Source organism: Heptranchias perlo, chromosome 6 (genome assembly GCF_035084215.1).
Source record: "Heptranchias perlo isolate sHepPer1 chromosome 6, sHepPer1.hap1, whole genome shotgun sequence".
In the NCBI taxonomy this organism is placed as follows: domain Eukaryota; kingdom Metazoa; phylum Chordata; class Chondrichthyes; order Hexanchiformes; family Hexanchidae; genus Heptranchias; species Heptranchias perlo.
The window spans coordinates 51,593,551-51,615,920 of NC_090330.1; the positions used below are offsets into that span (position 1 = coordinate 51,593,551).

The following is a 22,370-nucleotide window of genomic DNA, read 5'->3' on the forward strand; positions in this document are numbered from 1 at the left end:
TAAATAGTACAATTTTAAAGGGGGTGCAGGAATACAGAGACCTTGGGGTGTACGTACAAAAATCTTTGAAGGTGGCAGGACAAGTTGAGAAGGCTGTTAAAAAGACATACGGGATCCTTGGCTTTATAAATAGAGGCATAGAGTACAAAAGCAAGGAAGTTATGCTAAACCTTTATAAAACACTGGTTAGGCCCCTGCTTGAGTATTGTGTTCAATTCTGGGCTCCACACTCTAGAAAGCACATCAAGGCCTAGGAGAGAGTGCAGAGGAGATTTACTACAATCCTACCAGGGATGCAGGACTTCAGTTATGTGGAGAGACTAGAGAAGCTGGGATTGCTCTTCTTAGAGGATAGAAGGTTAAGGGGAGATTTGATAGAGTTGTTCAAAATCATGAAGAGTTTCGATAGAGTAAATAAGGAGAAACTGTTTCCAGCAGCAGAAGGGTCGGTAACCAGAGGACACAGATTTAAGGTAATTGGCAAAAGAACCAGAGACAACATGTGGAAATTTTTTTTTACGAAGCGAGTTGTTATGATCTGGAATGCACTGCTTGAAAGGGTGGTGGAAACAGATTCAATAGTAACTTTCAAAAGGGAATTGGATAAATACGTGAAGGGGAAAAATTTGCAAGGCTATGGGGGAAAAGCAGGGGAGTGGGACTAATTGGATAGCTCTTTCCAAAAGCTGATATAGGCACGATGAACCGAATTGCCTCTTTCTTTGCTGTATCATTCTATGATTCGTCTAAGACAGAAGTGAGGTTAGTTTTACTGAGACAGAACAAATGTCAGAAGTAGGAAAAAATACGACAATGACATCCAGAGATTCATTACGCCCATGTCCCGGAAACAACCAAAAGCAACCGAGAGAGACGCGGGACAACTATCTCTATTATGCCAACTCAGAATGATGAGGTTGTATAAACTCCTGGAATCATTGCCAAAGCTGCAAGCCTATAAGCAATAACCTAAACTAACTAGACTTTTAATATAGTCAATAGATTTAATATCCAAAGCTATTAACTTGTCAGATATACATAGGATCTAATCCAGATTAACCTTGCTGACTTTATGTCAATCTTGGACGTTGAGCATAATATCAACTTGTAATAAGTAGAGACCAGCTGATGCTGACTAACTGTGATATACCTGAATAGCCAGTATTAATTGCATCAGCTAATAATATCTACCTTAGTACTTTAATTTTTTATATCAAATGCTGACAAGTGTCTTACTGTAAGTGTGTTAATAAATAAATGTTAATTCATAATTCATAATCTCTTTGATGATTTTGGCAAGAAGAGGTTAACTCATCCATTCAGTAGTGTACTGGTCTTCTGAAGGCTGGGCGAATGTGTAAAGGTTAGTGTAAATTTGGAGCGGTAAATGCAAGATGGCTTAAGTGAGTATAATTTAAGCATCTACTAATTCCCTAGACATGGATGTGGATTTTCCAAATTGTCCTTTGGTGAGTAATTAAGTTAAAAGGGATAGTTCAGTGCCCTTTGATTGACATCACTTGCAAGGATTATGAGATATCAATTCAATTGCTCTTGCAATGACTTTAGTATCTGCTATCCACCATTTTTTCTTTGAGCATTTGTCAGTTTTGTTTTTCCCCATTGGTTAAATTATTATGGAATAAAATGGATGGGTCTACGTCCTCTTGTGCTTGCCCAATCCCTCACGTAGGATCATGGAGGAATTCTTAACAGTGGACTCCTGAATTGGCTACAGGTCTCAATTTAATTGCCTCCCCTAGAAGGTGGGAAGAAGGGATGGTTGGTGCAGGCATATGAGATCAGCTGAGTGATGGGAGCCTGGTGACTTTTTATTGTCCAGGATGTCTAAACGTAGACATTGCTGAAACCATCTGTAAATAACAAGATTTCACCGATGCAGTTATTTCAATAACTGTCTTATATCAAAATGCTGCTAAGTGTCTTGTCATAAGAGTGTTAATAAATAAATGTTAATTTGAATTTGAAGGCAATGCTGTTATTTTGGAACTCCACACTCCATCCATCGCACTGTCTGAACCTCGCACAGCTCAACATGACTTAAACGTCATGAAGGACCACCCCCACCAGCGCTATTTAAAGGGATGATGAAATAGTTACAGGTTAGTTGCTGCATTATTTCTTCTGACTGCTGTGCATTTGTATGTAGTTTTGGAGGTTTCCTTTACTTGGATAAAGTTTCAATACTCTACAGGGAGTGGGCTGGTTGGCTGACAGGCAACAGCAAGGGCACAGGCGGATTGGCAGTGATGGGAGCAGGAATGTTGTCATCCTGAGAGAGGATAGCAGGTTCATGTTCCATGGAGCCACTGCCACTTGCTGCTTTCCTGTTATGCACTGCCTTCTCCTGCAAGGAAGAAGAGAGAAGTGCGTCCTGCAAGATAATTGGGTGATGTTTGAATAGCAACCAGTGTGTGTGAACTGTGAGTTGAGGGTGTGAGGCTGGCAACAGTGCTAAGTGTGTGAGGGTGAGAAAAAGCACATGATTTGAACGGTTGAGTACCGATTGAAAGAGATTGTCGGTAGGTGGGTGATGGGGGTGTAGTGAATTGAGCAGTGGATGAGGCAGTTGGTACGATATGCCATATGAAGCTTGAACTCATTCTCCTTGACAACTTGTGTTGAACCATTGAACTTTTTTCTGCAGTGCATCCATGTTCTTGGAGCTATGCTCCTGACATTTACCTCCTCCGCTACTTCCTCCCACTGCCTCTTGTGCATTTGTCTGGAGGGCCTCCTGCCCCCCTGCAGATACAGGATGCTCCTCTTTCTCTCCACCTCTTGCGCCAAAGCCTTCAGAGAACCTTGGTGCATGCACTCTCCCAGGTGCAGCCATTCTTCAAAGTGTTACAGCACAGATTCAGTTTTGAAACAACTCCCACCGTCACTTGTACCTCCCCTTTAAAAGGTGCAGGCTACCTTTAAGAAGCACGAGCCACTTGTGATATCGGGGCCCCTGCTGATTCGTGCAGCCAATCAACAGCACAGGTAGCGCTGGCTTCACGCAGCAATCATTTAAAACAGCAGGCAACACAAATGTAACTGGGGGGGGGGAATTAGAAATTTTCTACCCAAGCCTACTAACTTATAACAACCAGGTAACATTTCCCCACATTCTGAGATTAAACTGTTTTGAAATACGAGCACAATGATTCACTGGATCAAACAAGTTTTCAGGAAAATTGAGGAAAGCATTGCCTCCCACTTACATAGCAAATTAATTTTCTTCTCTTCCTTTCTTTGGAAGCTCCCTGCATGCCTTCAGACAGCTTTTGCCAGTTTTACTCCTTAACCAATCAGTTCGTAGCTGGCCTGGGTTAACTATCTCTCTGATTTTCCTTTCCTTCTGAAGAGAAACCATGAGGCCTCTCTCAGCATCTCTCTGACTACTGTTGAGATCTCTTATAATTAAGCAAAGAATGAAATGTGTCCACTCACTCAATGGTGTACCCTACTTGGACTGAACCATCACTGTTTTTATATTTTCTTACAGCTGTTATAGCATACTCCACAAGAAGAATTTGTGATCAAATTTCCATTTAGTATAGTCTAAAGCTTACAACAGTAAAGGAGATCTGATTTTGTTAATGCTACTTAAAAGTGAGGGGGAAGAACGCTGAGTATTAAATAATAAAAATACAGTGTCCTGTACGCATTTAGAAATAATCATTTAACTAAAAATTAATAATCACAGTCAACTGAAGAAGTGAAAAAAATAGTGGCTGCATACCATAAAACAAGAAGCAATCTTTCCAAAAACTGAAAGCTGCATTTAAGTGAAGGCATTCAAAGGCCACAGCTGCTTGTCTCAGCACTCCTACCAAAGTGCCAGAATGCACACAACCAACTGGAGATGCCACTCAAATGGACAAACAAGAGCCCCAGCTGCAGTCAAGCAAGTTATCAGCTTTCATTGCAAAATAAGACCATTCAGCCTCTTTGGAATTCAGCAGCTTAAAAGCATTTTACAGTGGTGTAGCCAGGCTTTCCATTGCAATAATTGACATGCAGAATCTGAATTAATTATTTAGGCTGTAACTCACAAAATTTTCCTTGCTGCTCAACTGACTCCCAAGAAAGGCAAGGGTAAGTCAAGGGTATGAGGCTTGACTTTTATGGCTTCAGCTCTCAACTGAAGATGAAATTGCATCCAGAGGTGACATTTTGCCCAACAGCAGCCGCATCACAAATCCCATATTTAGCTGTTAGAGCCAATAAAAATGTCAGCAGCAGCAGCCAATATAGGCTCCAATCTAAGACCTTGTAAGACAAGATCTACAGACTGCATGACGTATTCCATTATTAAACAGTCTCTTATTTGAACAAAAACAGAAAATGCTGGAAAAACTCAGCATGTCAGGCAGCATCTAATTTTACTTTCTCCCCATCTTATTTGACAATTTATTCTGATTCACGTGCAAGAACTATTTTCCAGTTTGACTCATTTCCCAGAACACCTCAATGTGATTCACCTTAGGTGAATCTTCAAAAACAAGAGATGACACAATGATGCAGCACACTGAAACCATGGTATAGTGGACTGTTGCCCCATCAATGATTGTTTCCTTACACAGCATGTTGATGAGGCAACTAGTGATAAACAAATTCTAGATCTGGTTTTTAGTAGTGACCCTAGTACTGTATCAAACCTCCATGTGGGGAACACCTGGCCAGCTCTGATCATAATATAACTAGATTTAATCTTATTGGCCTTTCTATGGCTGTAGCCAATCTAATGCTGGTTCCAGATTTTAAGAGGGCTAACTTTACAAAAATGGCTATAGATCTGACAAAAGTTGACTGGGCAACCCTACTAGATAGGCAATCCAGTACTGAAGACAAATGGGTTTTATTTAAAACCATTCTCAAACAGAATGACGCTATGTATGTCCAAATGGTTAAAAGAAGGACACATAGCAAAACAAAACCATTATGGTTGACGAGCGATATGCAGAGGCAAATTTTATTGAAACAGAAGGCGTTCTACATACTTAAGGCATTTAACTCACAGGAGAACAGGGAAAAGTATTGCATGGGAGACAAAAACAGCCATAAAGGTAGCTAAGAAATCTCTGGAAAAGAATTGTGGCAGTAATAGCAAAAGCTTTTTCAGCTATGTCAGAAATCAGAAGACCATTAAGGACCGTACAAGGCCACTAAAGAATACTGTAGGACAGATTCAAACAGATTCTCAGGTTATGGCAGAGCTGCTAAGTGACTATTTTGCGTCAGTCTATATTCCTGTAATTCATGCTGATGTTCCAGATGGGAACGCTCTTTATTGAGTAGAATTATTGATATTAAAATAGATAGCAATGTCATCTTGGATAGATTAGGAAAGCTCAAAATTGATAGGGTTCCAGGTGCGGATAATATTCATCCAAGGGTGATTAAAGAGACGGGACGGGTGCTCTGTGAGCCCCTTGCTCGTATCTTCAATAGTTCAATAGAGTCTGGGATAGTTCCCTTAGACTGGAAGCTAGCTCATATAATTCCTATTTTCAAAATAGGAGACAAATCAGAGCCGGGGAACTACAGGCCTATCAGCCTGACATCAATTATTAGGAAGATGCTAGAAGGGATCATAAGAGACGCCCTCTATGATCACTGGGAAAGGGAAGGGACCATTAGAAATTCACAACACAGCTTCCGAAAAAATAGGTCATGCCGTAAAAATTTGATTGAGTTTTTTGATGAAGTCACTAGGGTAGTGGATGAGGGAAATCTAGTAGACATTGTCTACCTGGACATTCAGAAAGCCTTTAATAAGGTAACTTAACTTCACAAGATAGAATCTTATAGTAACAATAGAAATTTGAAACACTGGATTAGGAATTGGCTCCAATCCCGCAGCCAAAAAGTTGTAGTTAACAGTTGTGGTTCAGCCTGGAGACTTGTTACTAGTGGCATCCACCAGGGATCGGTCCGAGGCCCGCTACTCTTCACGGTCTTTATTAATGATCTGGACAGCGATGTTTGGAGTGTGGTAAGTAACTTTGCCGAAGACACCTAAATCTGTGCAAGGGTTAAGACGGTAGAGGAGTGCAATCAAATCCAAAAAGATTCAGATGTGTAGAGGAATGGGCCACACAACGGCAAATGGCGTTTAATTTAGATAAATGTAATGTCATGCATGTTAGTAGGGCCAACACAGAATACACATATAATTTGCAGGGAACAATACTGAAAGATTGAGAGAGAAAAAAATGTAGGTGTTATTGTGCACAGGTCACTGAAGGTTCATGACCAATGTAGAGAAACTAGCTAAAGCTAACAGAGTATTGGGTTGTATTAATAGAACCATTCAGTACAAATCAAAGCACCCCATTTTGACAGGTTGCTGGTCAGACTGCATCTGGAGTACTGCACCCAGTTTTGCTCCCCCCATATGGTGGGTGATATAGTGGCCTTAGAAAAGGTCCAGAGGGGAGCTACAAGAATGATTCATAGGAACATGAGTAGGCCATTTAGCCCCTCGAGCCTGTTCCATTGTTCAGTGAGATTATGGCTGATCTGTGAGCTTTGGTTAACAAAAGTCTATCAATCTCAGATTTAAAATTAACAATTGAGCTAGCATCAGCTGCCGTTTGCAGCAGAAGTGTTTCCTAACTTCATTCCTGAAAGTCCTGGCTCTAACTTTTACGTTATGACCCCTAAACTCCCCAACCAGCGGAAATAGTTTCTCTCTATCTACCCTATCAGTTCCCTTAATATGTTGAAAACTTCCATCAAATCACCATTTAATCTTCTAAATTCCAGGGAATACAATCCTAGTTTGTGTAATCTCTCCTCTTAATTTAACCCTCGGAGTCCAGGTATCATTCTAGTAAATCTACGCAGCAGTCCCTCCAAGGCCAAAATATCCTTCATAAGATAAATGTAATGTCATGCATTTTGCTAGGGTCAACATATCCAAGCTTAAAGAACCTCAGCTACTCAGGCAGACTCAAGGATTTTGGACTATTTACTTTAGAACAGGTCCCGGCATAAGGTAAATGCTGAGGGACGGAGGTTCCCAAACATCTTCCTGGTGTGGGGAAGGAGGGAGAGGAATTGGCGCAAATTAACCACTAGAGATAGCATCATTCAAACCATCAGTGAGGCTGGGATTCAAACTCAGCATACCAGTGTAAGAGCCCAATCACCAATGAGCTGCTCGACCACTGTTTCAGGTCAAGTTTTTAAATAAATTATAACACAGATAACTTGCATAAGATTTTTAAAATGCTATGAATAATATTCTTTTAAAAATATTTACTTCTTAATAATGTTGCTAAATTACTGTTGCAGTTATGAAAGTATCCCTGCCTGTAGCTTTAAGGCTACTTAGAAAATTACTCTATATATAATTCTGATAGCAATATGCAGAGTGCACAGCTACAAAGAGGATGGTTAAGGTACAGAATGTAATTACGTCCAATTAAAAGTCCAGCCCCATATACATGCCCTAGCAATTCATGAATCGATAAACATATCAAAGAAAATCATTCATAAATACAGATTTAAGATGCAAGATGCATCACAGTGAGCATGAGCAGCTAACCAAAGTATTTATCTCTCGACATTCTTGGTAAGCACATTAAGTGGAATTAAAGTCAATGCAACAACTAGCTCAGCAAAACCACAAAAAAGTGCATAGAAGGAAATTAAACAGAAAGTACAGCATAGGAACAGGCTATTCGGCTCAACAGGTCCGTGCCGGTGTTTATGCTCCACAGGAGCCTCCTTCCAACTTTCTTCACCTAATCCCATCAACATATCCTTCTATTCCTTTCTCCCTCATCTGTTTATCTAGCTTCCCCTTAAATGCATCTATGCTAGTCCTGGCCATAATCTTCCAAATATTCTTAGAACGGGGGTGGTGCCAGAGGACTGGAGAATTGCAAATGTTACACCCTTGTTCAAAAAAGGGTATAAGGATAAATCCAGCAACTACAGGCAGTCAGTTTAACCTCAGTGGTGGGGAAACTTTTAGAAACGATAATCTGGGACAGAATTAACAGTCACTTGGACAAGTGTGGATTGACTAGGGAAAGCCAGCACAGATTTGATAAAGGCAAATCGTGTTTAACTAACCTGATAGAGTTTTTTGATGAGGTAACAGAGAGGGTGGATGAGGGCAATGCAATTGATGTGGTGTATATGGACTTTCAAAAGATTCCACATTCTAACCACTCTCTGGGTAAAGAAGTTTCCCCTGAATTCCCTATTGGATTTATGGCCCCTAGTTCTGGTCTCCCCCACAAGTGGAAACATCTTCTCCACATCGACCCTATCAAACCACTCCATAATCTTAAAGACATCTATCAGGTCACCTCTCAGTCTTCTCTTTTCTAGAGAAAAGAACCCCAGCCTGTTCAATCTTTCCTGATAGGTATAACCTCTCAGCTCTGGTATCATTCGAGTAAATGTTTTTTGCACCTTTAGCTGTGCCTCTATATCCTTTTTATAATATGGAGACCAGAACTGTCCACAGTACTCCAAGTGTCGTCTAACCAAGGTTCTATAAAAGTTTAACAACATTTCCCTGCTTTTCAATTCTATCCCTCTAGAAATGAACCCCGGTGCTTTGTTTGTTTTTCTTATGGCCTTATTAACCCGTGTCTCTACTTTTAGTGATTTATGTATCAGTACCCCAAGATCGCTTTGCTCCTCTACCCCATTTAGACTCTTTATTTTCCAAGGAGTATGTGGCCTCCTTATTCTTCCTACCAAAATGTAGCATCTCACACTTAGCTGTATTGAAATTCATTTGCAAATTACACACCCATTCTGCAAGTTTATCGTCTTCCCATATTTTGTCGCAGTCCTTCTCAGTATTAACTTTACCTCCCATTTTGGTGTTGTCTGCAAATTTTGAACTTGTACTTCCGATTCCCGAGCCCAAATCGTTATGTAAATGGTGAACAACAGTGGTCCCAGCATCAATCCTTGTGGAGCACCACTTCCCACCTTTTGCCAGTCTGAGTAACTACCTTTAACCCCTACTCTCTGTTTTGTGTTTTGTAGCCAGCTTGCTATCCAGTCTGCTACTTGTCGCTTGGCTCCACATGCTCTGACCTTAGTCATGAGTCTACTATGCGGTCCCTTATTCGAAGGCCTTTTGAAAATCCAAATATATTGCATCTACTGCATTATCCTTGTCTACCCTTCCTGTTACTTCTTCAAAGAATTCAATAAGGTTGGTCAAGCATGACCTTCCCTTTTGAAATCCGTGCTGACTATTCTTTATTATATTTTCGGTTTCTCTATTACATCTTTGAGCGAGGATTCCATTATCTTTTTTACCACCGACGTTAAGCTAATTGGTCTATAGTTCCCTGGACTTACTCTATTTCCCTTAGGCGGTTCCTGATCTGAACCAACAGTTCTGGGGAAATGCCCTGTGGATCCTATACATTTACCTGCAGGGATGGAAAAAAAAAAGATGCAATCACCCAAAGCCATTCTTAAACAATAAACTTGCCCAGCCCCTCCTCTCCACCTTATGATTAGATATAGAGCAGGACTGGCAGAGCCCTTGGAATAAGTTCCTTGTCTGTCCTCTTGGCCAGACACAGAACAGAAAAGATTTTTGAAAAAACAGACCAGGAGATAGCCATTAGTTCTTTGGGGAAGGAGAGAATACACTGCAGCAGATTTTTTTTTATCATTCCTTTTTAAATATACTGTCCCCAAAGTAGAATTGAACAACAAGTAGTAATTAAAATCAAACCTTAACTCTTCTCTCCCTCACCGCCCTCCCCCCAACCTTTTATGGCAATAATTTCAGTAGCAAGAAAAGCCGGTGTTTATAGATACTGTATCTAAATCAGCAATTCTGTTATTAGGATATTGGTCCAGAACTAGGTCAGAAATGAGTCATTTTTAAAAAATCAGTGCACGAACATGAAGTCACATCCAATAGTCAAACCATAAAATATTTTCAAACATATTCTGCATACATGCTCTGCAGCAAGGTGCTGGAAACTTATTAAAGAGCAGCTTTTAATAACTTCTCAATTATGGGCACCATGGTAAAATACAGTAATACAGCCTGAGGACTGGACTAACAGAATGCTACTACCATTGTTAAAACTTGAATATAACACATATTGAAAGATTTCTGCACTCACAATACTTGTGTAAATAAAAACAATATATGTTGATGACACCAAGCAATTTCTACCTCTAAAAATGAGCATCAAATTAATTTGGAGATTCTAAAATATATAAAATCAACACAATCGTGTGCCAGATTGTAACATAGGAACAGGAGTAGGACATTCAGCCCCTCGTGCCAGCTCCGCCATTTGATAAGATCATGGCCTTTGGCCCATATCCCTTAATACCTTTGGTTGCCAAAAAGCTATCTATCTCAGATTTGAATTTAGCAATTGAGCTAGTATCAATTGCCGTTTGCGGAAGAGAGTTCCAAACTTTGTGTGTAGAAATGTTTTCTAATCTCGCTCCTGAAAGGTCTGGCTCTAATTTTTAGACTGTGCCCTCTACTCCTAAAATCCCCAACCAGCGGAAATAGTTTCTCTCTATCCACCCTATCTGTTCCCCTTAATATCTTATAAACTTCGATCAGATCACCCCTTAACCTTCGAAACTCTGGAGAATACAACCCCAATTTGTGTAATCTCTCCTCGTAACTTAACCCTTGAAGTCTGGGTATCATTCTAGTAATCCTATGCTGCACTCCCTCCAAGGCCAATATGTCCTTCCGAAGGTGCGATGCCCAGAACTGCTCACAGTACTCCAGGTGCGGTCTAACCAGGGTTTTGTATAGCTGCAGCATAACTTCTGCCCCCTTGTACTCTAGTCCTCAGATATAAAGGCCAGCATTCCATTAGCCTTCTTGATTAATGCATCAAACAAAACAACTTTTTAAAACGGAGGATTTTAAATAAGAACCTCAAAATGGCTGCATATTATACACAGTTTTTGTTGTGCTCTTCTGCACAGATTTTGACATTTGCTTAAATTATTTTTACAAAATACACATAAATTAGAACCAAAATGAAAATACACAGAAAACAGTGCCCACTGGGAAGTTACCTGTTGATGTCATCTTCTCCAAGCATGTGTTTTGGAAGAAGAGAATATCTTCCTGATGAGATCTGTGGCAGTGAGGTCTTGTAATCCAGTGCATCATTATTTCCAGGTGAGGAGAGGATGTGATTCTCCATTGATGGGGAATAAGCTAAAAATATACACAAAAAACAAAAACAAGCTTGTTTGCTTTTTCAATTCTTAGAGAAGCACACTTGACAGACACTTAACACATACACTGTATGCATTGGCTGGTTGGCCATAAATTGAAAATGAAAAATAGTTGAATGCTATATTTTACAGTGAGTCCTAGCAGACTTGATGCTAAACATATCCAACCAATGCAATGCAACAATCACAAAGTTGAACCAAATAGCCAAAACACTGAAACATTTTTTACTTTTTCCTCCCAAAATGTATTACCTCACACTTCTTCACATTGAATTGTATCTGCGATGCCACTTACAACCTGTCTTGTTTGCCAAACTCCCTATTTTTGTGTGGTCAGCAAATTTCGAGATGATGCTCTCTATACCCAAGTACAAATCATCTTTTCTTAACTCTGGTTTCATAATCACAAAAAATCTGCTGGATTTGTATTTCATATTAATACCTTTTTGTTTCATTTTGTCTATTTCTAAGTATTATAATTACTTTTGATCAAAATACGGCTTACCTTCTCACACACATCCCATGCTGCAGTACAGTCCCCACCACTTAAAACGTCCACGTTTAAAACGGGCGGTCGCTTAACTATTATCTGTTTACATTAATGTCAATTTCAAAGTTGCTGGTTATAGCGTCTTAAGTGCTTTGTTTATTTCAGGCAGAAACAACTGTATTAAGGGTCTCTGACAATTTAATGAATTGTTATCTTCCTTTTTCACACTGATCATTGTGGAACTTTATTTCAATTAAACTCAAATTATATCGAATTAAATTAGATGGATTCTGTGAATTACAGGATTGAAATTTAACTGGTTTCCTAATTTGTTCAATAGTTTCTTTGTTGAGGAATCTCTGCCACTCAACGTTAACCCACAGGAACTATATTTTTTATATCAGTCGCGTTCCAATTAAACTTCAGGACAATATTAAAGAAACTGGAGAATATCCCTTTAACAGAGAGACGTTATTACAGCCCATCTGTGATTAGTGAGATGTGACCTGGACCAGGCTATGAGCAGTCAACAGCACAGAGATGAAAAGGAAGCAGTATCGCTGAGCAACAAAAAAATGGTTCCAAAAATCTATACTAGGATGCCGCCGGCTGATCTAGGCACCAGCCATTCCATATTTACAGCCCTTGAACTGCAGGTTACAGGTAATCTACTCCTTGGTATCCGGAGGTAGAGAGTTTGAGTTGTTTCTAAGGACTTTTACACCCACATTACGGCGCTACCCTGTTATACCGGCAGTTGCACGAACGCACCCACTTTAAGCGGTGGGAACTGTACCTCAACGAGCCATCAAACAAGGGGGTTTGAATGCTGCCTCCACGTTTATTTTCTACCTCTTTTTTGTGTCATACAGCTGTTGGAAAAGCTGAAATAACCACTAAAAACATTAAAGGCTAACATATTGAGCTGTAGTTAAGTTCTGAAATTGTTAGTCATTACTAAGGTCAATATTCACTAACAATTTCAGACCTTAACCACAGCCCCCATTTGATCATCAGGTGCTGGTATTATGGGATGCATAAAGCAGCACTTCTAACGGCAGGAGCAGGTTGATGCTTGGGATGGGGATCTCCCATTCCGAACAGGTACGTGCGACGATTCCTCTCATCATGCCTCCTTTTGTCTTAAACTATTATCACTTCTGTCATTTAACCATCTCCTGTTCTCCACCGAAAGGTCATTCTTTTTCTTGTGAATATGGTCTCTTCCCCCACCCCCTTCCTTTGCTGTATTCTTTCTTATAAGCTGTTTATCGGTAATATCTTTCAGTTCGATAAAGGGTTATACCTCACGTTAACGTTTTTTCTTTCTCCACAGATGCTGCCTGACCTGATGAATGCTTCCACCATTTTCTGCTTTTGTTTCAGATTTTTATTTTTTGTCACCCAATGAAGTCATTAATACTAGCTTTTATGTGACATTCTATGAATGAAAAAAATAAAATTACGGAAAAGGATGAAAGAGCATTTCATATACATTCAATGATACAATCCAGTACCGGAGTTCAAGTTAGATTTTATTTGGTCTCTGTTTGAGAAAATGCTTTGTAAAATAGAAGGAAGTAAAAATGAAGCTCCTAAATCCAATGTAAATTAATTGATGATCCAATAACATCGGTCCTTCTTACCATTAACATTTGTTAAAGATCTGTGGAGAATTAGCACTCTGGAAATTCATCAGACAGATCAGCATTTCTAGAATATTTGGGAAGTATGCAGTCAAATTTTCTGCAGCCTAGTTTTGTTAGCTACACATAACAATACTAAATAGGCCAAGCTATGATTGACACTTGGCTTTGCAAACTAGGTCAATTCACTCTGAGATTCCTTCAGCATAATGAACATTAATTAATAATTTCCACACTGTTTCCATTGATTAAGAAAAGGTAATTAAGCTGTATCTCATCTTTCGATCAGCAAAGCTATCAACTTTATAACGACAGACCACATTTCTATTTAAAGCAAAAGTAGGGAAAATATATGAAACAATGTTAACTGAGGGAAGCCAAAAATACTGAGATTACCCAAGGAAATGCAGGGCTTTAGAAAATGATCCTGTCGAACTATTTTGTTAACTGATAGATTGACTCTGAATCTTTGGAATATCCTAAGAATACATCTGCAGGGCTCTAATATAATACTAGCTTCCACAGTCAGTCCCTAAGTAATTTCAGTGAGCTCTCAGCTGATAGTTTCATAGCCTGGGTTTCATAGTCCTATTCATCCACCGCCAAAAGTTTAAAATCAGCCCTCTAATATGTAGTCCATGACTTCTAAGTAATTCCTCTGTGGTAGAAATAAGTGTGCTGGACTGGCTGCAGGGTTTCAATGACAGCTCTGTAATGCTACAGTTACTATTCAGGGTAAAAAGGAATGCAGGTGTTGATCATCCTCAATTAAGCTTCAGTTATCTGTTTGATACATGTGTGGAGAGCAAATTGATACTACTGACACCCCCTGCATTAGCCTAGAAAAACCGAGGGTCATGGTCACCTTGACGCCACAGCAGTGCTGGTCAAATATATGAGGTTGTGTGCAGGTCTTCCTGATGCCGATGGCACAGCAATCTAATATACATGCTAACTGTCAAAGTTTAAAGCTGATAATCAAAGCTCTGAGGGACCAAAGACTTGCATTTATATAGTTCCATTCATGACCTCAGGAAGTCCCAAAATGCTTTACAGCCAATAAAGTACTTTTAGAAGTGTAGTCACTGTTGCAATGTAGGAAATGTGGCAGCCAATTTGCATACAGCATAGTCCCACAAATAGCAATGTGATAATGACCAGATAATCTGTTTCTTTTAGTGATGTTGCTTGAGGAATAGCTGTTGACCAGGCCACTGGGGAGAACTCCCCTGCTCTTCTTTGAATAATGCTATGGGATTTTTTTACATCCACCTAAGAGGGCAAATTTGGTTTAACGTCTCATCTGAAAGACGGACCAGGCTCCTCACACCTTAGTCAAAAACAAAATACTGTGGATGCTGGGAATCTGAAATAAAGACAAAATGCTGGAAAAACTCAGCACGCGAGGCAGCATCTGTGGAGAAAGAAACAGTTAACGTTTCAGGTTGAAGACCTTTTGTCAGAACTGGAAGATGTTAGAGTTAAGTTTTTAAGCAAGTACAGGGCCAGGGGGAGGGGAGGGGAGGGAGTGGAGAGGAGGAAAGAACAAAAGGGAAGATCTGTGACAGGGTAGAAGGCAAGAGTGATTAAATAGAGGGCATAATGTTTTATAAATACATAAAGAGCAAGAGAATAACTAAGGAACGAGTAGGCCTATTAGAAACCAAAGAGGTAACCTATTTGTGGAGGAGGAAGATGTGGGTATGCTTCGAAATGAATATTTTGCGTCTGTCTTCACAAAAGAGGGGGACGATGCAGACATTGTAGTTCAAGGGGAGGAGTGTGAAAGATTGGATGGGAAAAACATTTTTTACTCCTTCATGGGATGTGGGCGTCGCTGGCAAGGCCAGCACTAATTGCCCTTGAGAAGGTGGTGGTAAGCCGCCTTGTTGAACCACTGCAGTCCGTGTGGTGAAGATTCTCCCACAGTGCTGTTAGGAAGGGAGTTCCAGGATTTTGACCCAGCAACGATGAAGGAACGGCGATTTATTTCCAAGTCGGGATGGTGTGTGACTTGGAGGGGAACGTATAGGTGGTGTTGTTCCCATGTGCCTGCTGCCCTTGTCCTTCTAGATGGTAGAGGTCGCGGGTTTGGGAGGTGCTGTCAAAGAAGCCTTGGCGAGTTGCTGCAGTGCATCCTGTAGATGGTACACGCTGCAGTCACGGTGCGCCGGTGGTGAAGGGAGTGAATGTTTAGGGTGGTGGATGGGTTACCAATCAAGCGGGCTGCTTTGTCCTGAATGGTGTCGAGCTTCTTGAGTGTTGTTGGAGCTGCACTCATCCAGGCAAGTGGAGAGTATTCCATCACACTCTTGACTTGTGCCTTGTAGATGGTGGAAAGGCTTTGGGGAGTCAGGAGGTGAGTCACTCACCGCAGAATACCCAGCCTCTGACCTGCTCTTGTAGCCACAGTATTTATGTGGCGGGTCCAGTTAAGTTTCTGGTCAATGGTAACCCCCAGGATGCTGATGGTGGGGTTTCGGCGATGGTAATGCTGTTGAATGTCAAGGGGAGGTGGTTAGACTCTCTCGGATATGGTCATTGCCTGGCACTTGTCTGGCGCGAATGTTACTTGCCACTTATCAGCCCAAGACTGGATGTTGTCCAGGTCTTGCTGCATGCAGGCACGGACTGCTTCATTATCTGAGGGGTTGCGAATGCTCCTTGGCTACAGGCGTGGTGCCAGAGGATTGGCGGACTGCTAACATTGTACCTTTCTATGATTCTATGACAAAAGGGATGATGGTGCAAGGCAGGGACGGTGGAAATGGGACAGGCTAGGAAACAAAAGGTGGGTCTAGTGTAGCTGTGAATGGCAACAACAAAACCATTACCATCACTTGCTGTCTGAAAAAATGGGAGCAGTGGTTATGATCTGAAGTTATTGAAATCAACGTCGAATCCGGAAGGTTGTAAAGTGCCTAAACGAAAGATGAGGTGCTGTTCCTCAAGCTTACATTGAGCTTCATTGGGACAGTGTAGGAGGCTGAGGACAGAGAGGTCAGAGTGGGAGTGGGACGGGACCCACTCACTATCAACCACACGGCCAATTTTTGTATCATCTGCAAACTTCTTGATGAAGCCCCCCATATTCAAGTCCAAATCATTAATATATACCACAAAAAGCAAGGGACCTAGTATTGAGCCTTGCGAAACCCTACTGGAAGCAGCCTTCCATTCTCAAAAACACCCGTCAATCATTACCCTTTGCTTCCTGCCACTGAACCAATTTTGGATCCAACTAGCCTCTTTCCTTTGGATCCCATGGGCTTTTACATTTTTGACCAGTCTGCCATGTGGGATCTTGTCAAAAGCCTTGCTAAAATCCATGTACATTACATCAAATGAGTTAACCTCATCGATCCTCCTTGTTACCTCCTCAAAAAATTCAATCAAGTTAGTCAGACAAGACCTTCCCTTAACAAATCCATGCCGATGGTCCTTGATTAACCCGTGCCTTTCTAAATGACGATTTACGCTGTCCCTCAGAATTGATTCCAATAATTTGCCCACCACCGAGGTTAGACTGACTGGCCTATAATTACTCGGTCTATCTATCTCTCTCTTTTTCAAGTAAACTAGCAAGAAATATAAAAACGGATTATAAGAGCTTCTACAAGTATGTAAAACGGAAGAGAGTAGCAAAAGTAAACGATGGTCCCTTACAGGCTGAGACAGGAGAATTTATAATGGGGAATCAGGAAATGACAGATGCGTTAAACAAATATTTTGCATCTGTCATCACAGTAGAAGACACAAAAAACATACCAGAAATAGTGGGGAACCAAGGGTCTAATGAGAGTGAGGAACTTAAAGTAATTAATATCAGTAGAGAAAAAGTACTTGAGAAACTAATGGGACTAAAAGCTAGTAAATCCCCTGGACCTGATGGCCTACATCCGAGGGTTCTAAAAGAGGTGGCGAGAGATAGTGGATATGTTGGTTATGATCTTCCAAAATTCCCTAGATTCTGGAATGGTCCCAGCAGATTGGAAGGTAGCAAATGTGACCCCGCTATTCGAGAAAGGGGGGAGAGAGAAAATAGGGAACTACAGGCCAGTTAGCCTGACAATCAATCAGTCGGTGGGAAAATGCTGGAATCTATTATTAAGGAAGTGGTAACAGGGCACCTAGAAAATCATAATATGATTAGGCAGACTCAACACGGTTTTATGAAAGGGAAATCATGCTGCAACTGCCCCTTTAATCCCATGGACTTCAATTTTTCTAACAAGTCCATTTTATGGCACCTCATCAAACACCTTTTAAAAAGTCCATATACACAACATCAACTGTACTACCTTCATCAATCCTCTCCGCTATTTCATCAAAGAACTCAATCAGATTTGTCAGACACGATTTGCCTTTAACAAATCCATGACGGCCATTAATTAACCCATATTTTTCCAAGTGAAAATTAGTTTTGTCACGGAGTATGGTCTCTAGAAGTTGCCCCACCACCAACGTTAGGCTAACTGGCCTGTAGTTACTGGGTTTATTCCTCTCCCCGTACTTAAACAGGGGTGTAATATTTGCAACACTCCCATATCCAACGAGGACTGACAGAATTGTGGCCACAGCTTATCTACTTCTACCCTTACTTCCCACAACAACTCAGAGTGCATCCTGTCTGGATCGGTGACATTTCTACTTTGAGCGCTGCAAACATTTTACGAACCTCCTCTTTATCTATTTTCATCCAATCCAATTTCTCTACCCCCTGTTCCTTTTCTTTTGTGAAGACAGATGCAAAGTACTCATTCAGTACCTCAGCCATGCCCTCTGCCTCCACAAGCAGATTTCCTTTTTGGTCCCTAATTGACCCCACCCTTTCTTTGATTATTCTTTTACTCATTATATGTTTATAAAAAACTTTAGTGTTCTCTTTTACATTTTAGTTTTCTCATACCCCCTTTGCCCCTCTTATTTTCTTTTTGGGGTCAGCTTCCACATCGATGACACCACTCTCTACCACCTTTCTTGACCCCTCCACAGCCACTGTGCTGTCAAATTGCATGTGCAACATCCAGTTTTGGATGAGCCTCATTTGCTCCAGCTAAACATTGAGAAGACCAAAGCCATCATCTTTGGCCCGCACCATGTACTCTGTACCTTCACCACCGACTGTATCTCCCTCTCTGGTCACTACCTCAAGCTGAACCAAACTGTTCACTCCCTTGGCATTCAATTCAACCCCTAGATGAGCTACCTCAACCCCATACCCTCTTCATCACAAAGACTGCCTACTTCTACCTCCAGTGAATATCGTCTGTCTCTGCCCCTACTTCAGCCTTTGTCACTTCTAAACTCGACTATTCAAATGCTCTGCTGGCCAGCCTTCCACCCTCCAGAAACTTCAGTTCATCCAAAACTCTGCTGCCTGTATCCTATCCTCATCAGATCCCGCTGATCTATCATCCCTGTCCTCGATGAACAACATTGGCTCCCGGTCACCCACTGCCTCAAATTTAAAATCCTCTTCCTCATGTTTAAATCCCTTCATGCCCTCACCCCATGCCAGTTCTGTAACCTCCTTCAGTGCTATATCCTACCCCAAGCTCTCCATTTCTCTGACTCTGCCTCTTCTGCAAACCCTCCACTTTCGCCATACTATTGGTTGGTTGTGTCCTGAGCTACCTACACCCTACGTTCTGGAATTCTTTTCTAACCCTTCCGCATCTCTACTCACTCTTCTCCTTTAAGACCTTGCTTACAACCCACCTCTTTGACCAAGCTTATGGTCACTCTTCCTAATATCTATTTCTTCAACTTGGCACAATTTTATTATTATGCCTCTGTGAAATGCTGCGGGATGTGTTTCTACATTAAAAATGGCTATATAAATGCAAGTTGTTGTTTCTGCTGTTGGGAAAGCTTTTTTTAATATGGGAATAATAATCATGGGAGATTTCAACTACCCCCAAATAAACTGGTAGGAAGAAGCAGGGAAAGGGGAAAAGGGAATGGAATTTTTACAATGTATACAGGACTCCTTTCTTACCCAGTATGTGAGAAGACCAACAAGAGAGGAATCACTGCTGGATCTAGTAATGGGAATTGAACCATAGCAAATGAGAGAAGTAAGCATAGGGGAACATATAAACAATAAAGGAGAAGATGACATAAGGGAATACGAAGAGATTAGGACAGATGCCAAAGAAACAATTAGGAAAGCAAAGAGGGACTACGAAATGAAATTAACAAGGAATATAAAACAAAGTAGTAAAGTATTCTACAGATACATAAATAACAAAAGAAAAATCAGAATAGGGACAGAGCCACTCAGGGATGCGCAAGATAAACCCAAAGGTTATGACAGCAAAATGGCAGAAATATTGAATAGTTACTTTGCCTCAGTATTTACCAGGGAGACTAACAAGGTGGTCAGGACATTAGGAGAAGAGATGAAAAAAAATAAAAACATTTAAGATGGAAAAGGGTGAGATAATTGATCAACCAATCAAACTTAGGGAGGATAAAATCCCAGGTCCGAATGGATTGCGTCTGCGAATATTAAAAGAAGTTAGGGAGGAGATAGCAGAGGCACTATTACATATATATAAAAATTCATTAAAAATGGGAATAGTGCCAGAGGACTGGCAGACAGTTAACGTGACTCCTATATTTAAAAAGGGAGAGAGAACCAGTCCAGGGAACTATAGACTAGTTAGCTTAACGTTGGTGGTAGGAAAGATAATGGAATCTTTACTCGAAGATGTAATTGAAAAACATCTACAAGCCGAAAATATAATAAAGAGTAGTCAGCACGGATTTCAAAAGAAAAAGTCATGCTTGACCAACCTTATTGAATTCTTTGAAGTAGTAACAGAAAGAGTAGATAAGGGCAATGCAGTAGATGTAATATATTTGGATTTTCAAAAGGTTTTCAATAAGGTAGACTCATGACTATGGTCAGAGCATGTGGAGTCAGGGGACAGGTAGCAGAATGGATAGCAAGTTGGCGACAAAACAAAAAAGAGAGTAGGGTTTAAGGGTAGCTACTCAGACTGGCAAAAGATGGGAAGTTTAATTCCACAGGGATTGGTGTTAGGACCACTGTTGTTCACAATTTACATCAACGATTTGGATTCGGGAATCAGAAGTACAAGTTCAAAATTTGGGGATGACATCAAATTGGGGGGTGGGGGGGGTGTAGTTAATACAAATGAAGAATTCATCAAAATGCAAAAGGATGTTAATAAACTTGCAGAATGAGCGTGTAATTGGTAAATGAATTTCAATATAGATCAGTGTGAGCTGGTGCATTTTGGTAGAAAGAATAAGGAGGCCACATACTGCTTGGATATTAAGAGGTTAAATGGGATAGAGGAACAAAGGGATCTAGGGGTGCAGATACACAAATCATTAAAAGCAGCGACGCAGGTTAATGAGACCGTAAAAAAGTCAAACAAAGCACTGGGGTTCATTTCTAGAGGGATAGAATTGAAAAGCAGAGGAGTTATGTTAAACTTGTATAGAATCTTGGTTAGACCACACTTGGAGTATTGTGCACAGTTCTGGTCTCCATATTATAAAAAGGATAAAGAGGCATTGGAGAGGGTGCAAAAAAGATTCACAAGGATGATGCCAGAACTGAGAGGATATATTTATCAGGAAAATCTGAACAGGCTGGGGCTCTTTTTTCTTGAAAATGAAAGGCCGAGGGGTGACCTGATAGAGGTTTTAAAAATAATGAAAAGGTTTGATAGGGTAGCTGTAGAGAAAATGTTTCCACTTGTGGGGGAGTCCAAAACTAGAGGTCATAAATATAAAATAGTCACTAATAAATCCAATAGGGAATTCAGGAGAAACTTCTTTACCCAAAGAGTGGTTAGAATGTGGAACATGCTACCACAAGTAGTTGAGGCAAATAGCATAGATACATTTAAGGGGACATGAGGGAGAAAGGAATAGAAGAGTACACTAATAGGGTTAGATGAAGCAAGGAGGGAGGGGGCTCATATGGAGCATAAAGACCAGTATAGACCAGTTGGGCCGAAGGGCCTGTTTTTGTACTATAGTTTCAATGTAACTCGATGTACTTTGCTTGCCTTTTGTCTCAGCATTTTCTAATGGTTTTTAAGAGTCTGTTATCTAGTCCTTTAATTTTTCTACCCCAGTTAAATTCCAAAGGATTATGCGTATTATAGGCCGCGGTGTTTACAGGGAGGTAGGGAGGGAGCGCAGCAGCGGGGGGGGGGGGGGACCCGGGAAATCCCCAGAGTGCAGAGGTCCTGCCAAAATTAACAGCAGGACCTTATCATTTTTTTATTCCATTTCACGCCCGGCAGCCGGCCAGATTGACAGGCTGGCCGACTGCTGGGTGGGAAAACCAGCGATAGAAGGCCGCAGCTGGGACCGCCCGGCAATCAGAAAAGTTCAGGGCTTGGTGGTGGTGGGGGTCACAGCCCAGCAATTGAGAGGGAGGGAAAGATCAGGGCTTGGTGGTGGGGGTGCTCGGAGCCTGGCAATCGAAGCGGGAGGGAGGCAAAGTTTGGGGCTTGGTTGTTGGGGGTGGGTCGGAGCACGGCAATCTGGAGAGGGAGGCAAAGTTTGGGGCTTGGTGATGGGGGGCGGGGGTTTGGAGCATGGCAATCGGAAGGGAGGGAGGCAAAGATTGGGGGTGGCCGATCGCGGCGGCAAGGAGAAGCCACGATTGGCAGAAGGTTTGCCTGAGGCACCGGGGGAGTATTCCTGCTCCTCCTGGCTCACAAGCAGTGCTATAAAAAGCACTTACCTGCTTGATCCGGCTGCTCCTGTTTCCATTTAGCTGCCGGGTTTACTTAGCCCTGAGAAACCCAGCCGGCCAGCTTTAAATTTAAATCAGGCTCTCAACTGCACTGTGGGTGCCTGGTTTAAATGTTACAATGAAGTGTCCCACCTCTTGAGAGCGGGACACAGACATGCCACGCAACCCTCCACCGTAAAAATGGTGGCTGGCGTGTACATGGCAGACTGGGGTCGCGTTTTGCGATTTTTAAAATTTTTAACCCCCACACCCTCAC

General features: G+C 41.3%; 1 protein-coding gene across 4 annotated transcripts in view; it reads right to left on the bottom strand.

The window, feature by feature from the left end:
* Positions 1–22,370, bottom strand: part of dlg2 (discs, large homolog 2 (Drosophila)) — an 861,897-nt gene that overhangs the window by 357,700 nt on the left and 481,827 nt on the right. For all 4 annotated transcript variants that reach the window (XM_067986281.1, XM_067986283.1, XM_067986282.1 and 1 more), the window contains one exon: positions 11,065–11,209. In XM_067986281.1, coding sequence (XP_067842382.1) covers positions 11,065–11,209 — 145 coding nt within the window. The remainder of the gene's footprint in view (positions 1–11,064; positions 11,210–22,370) is intronic.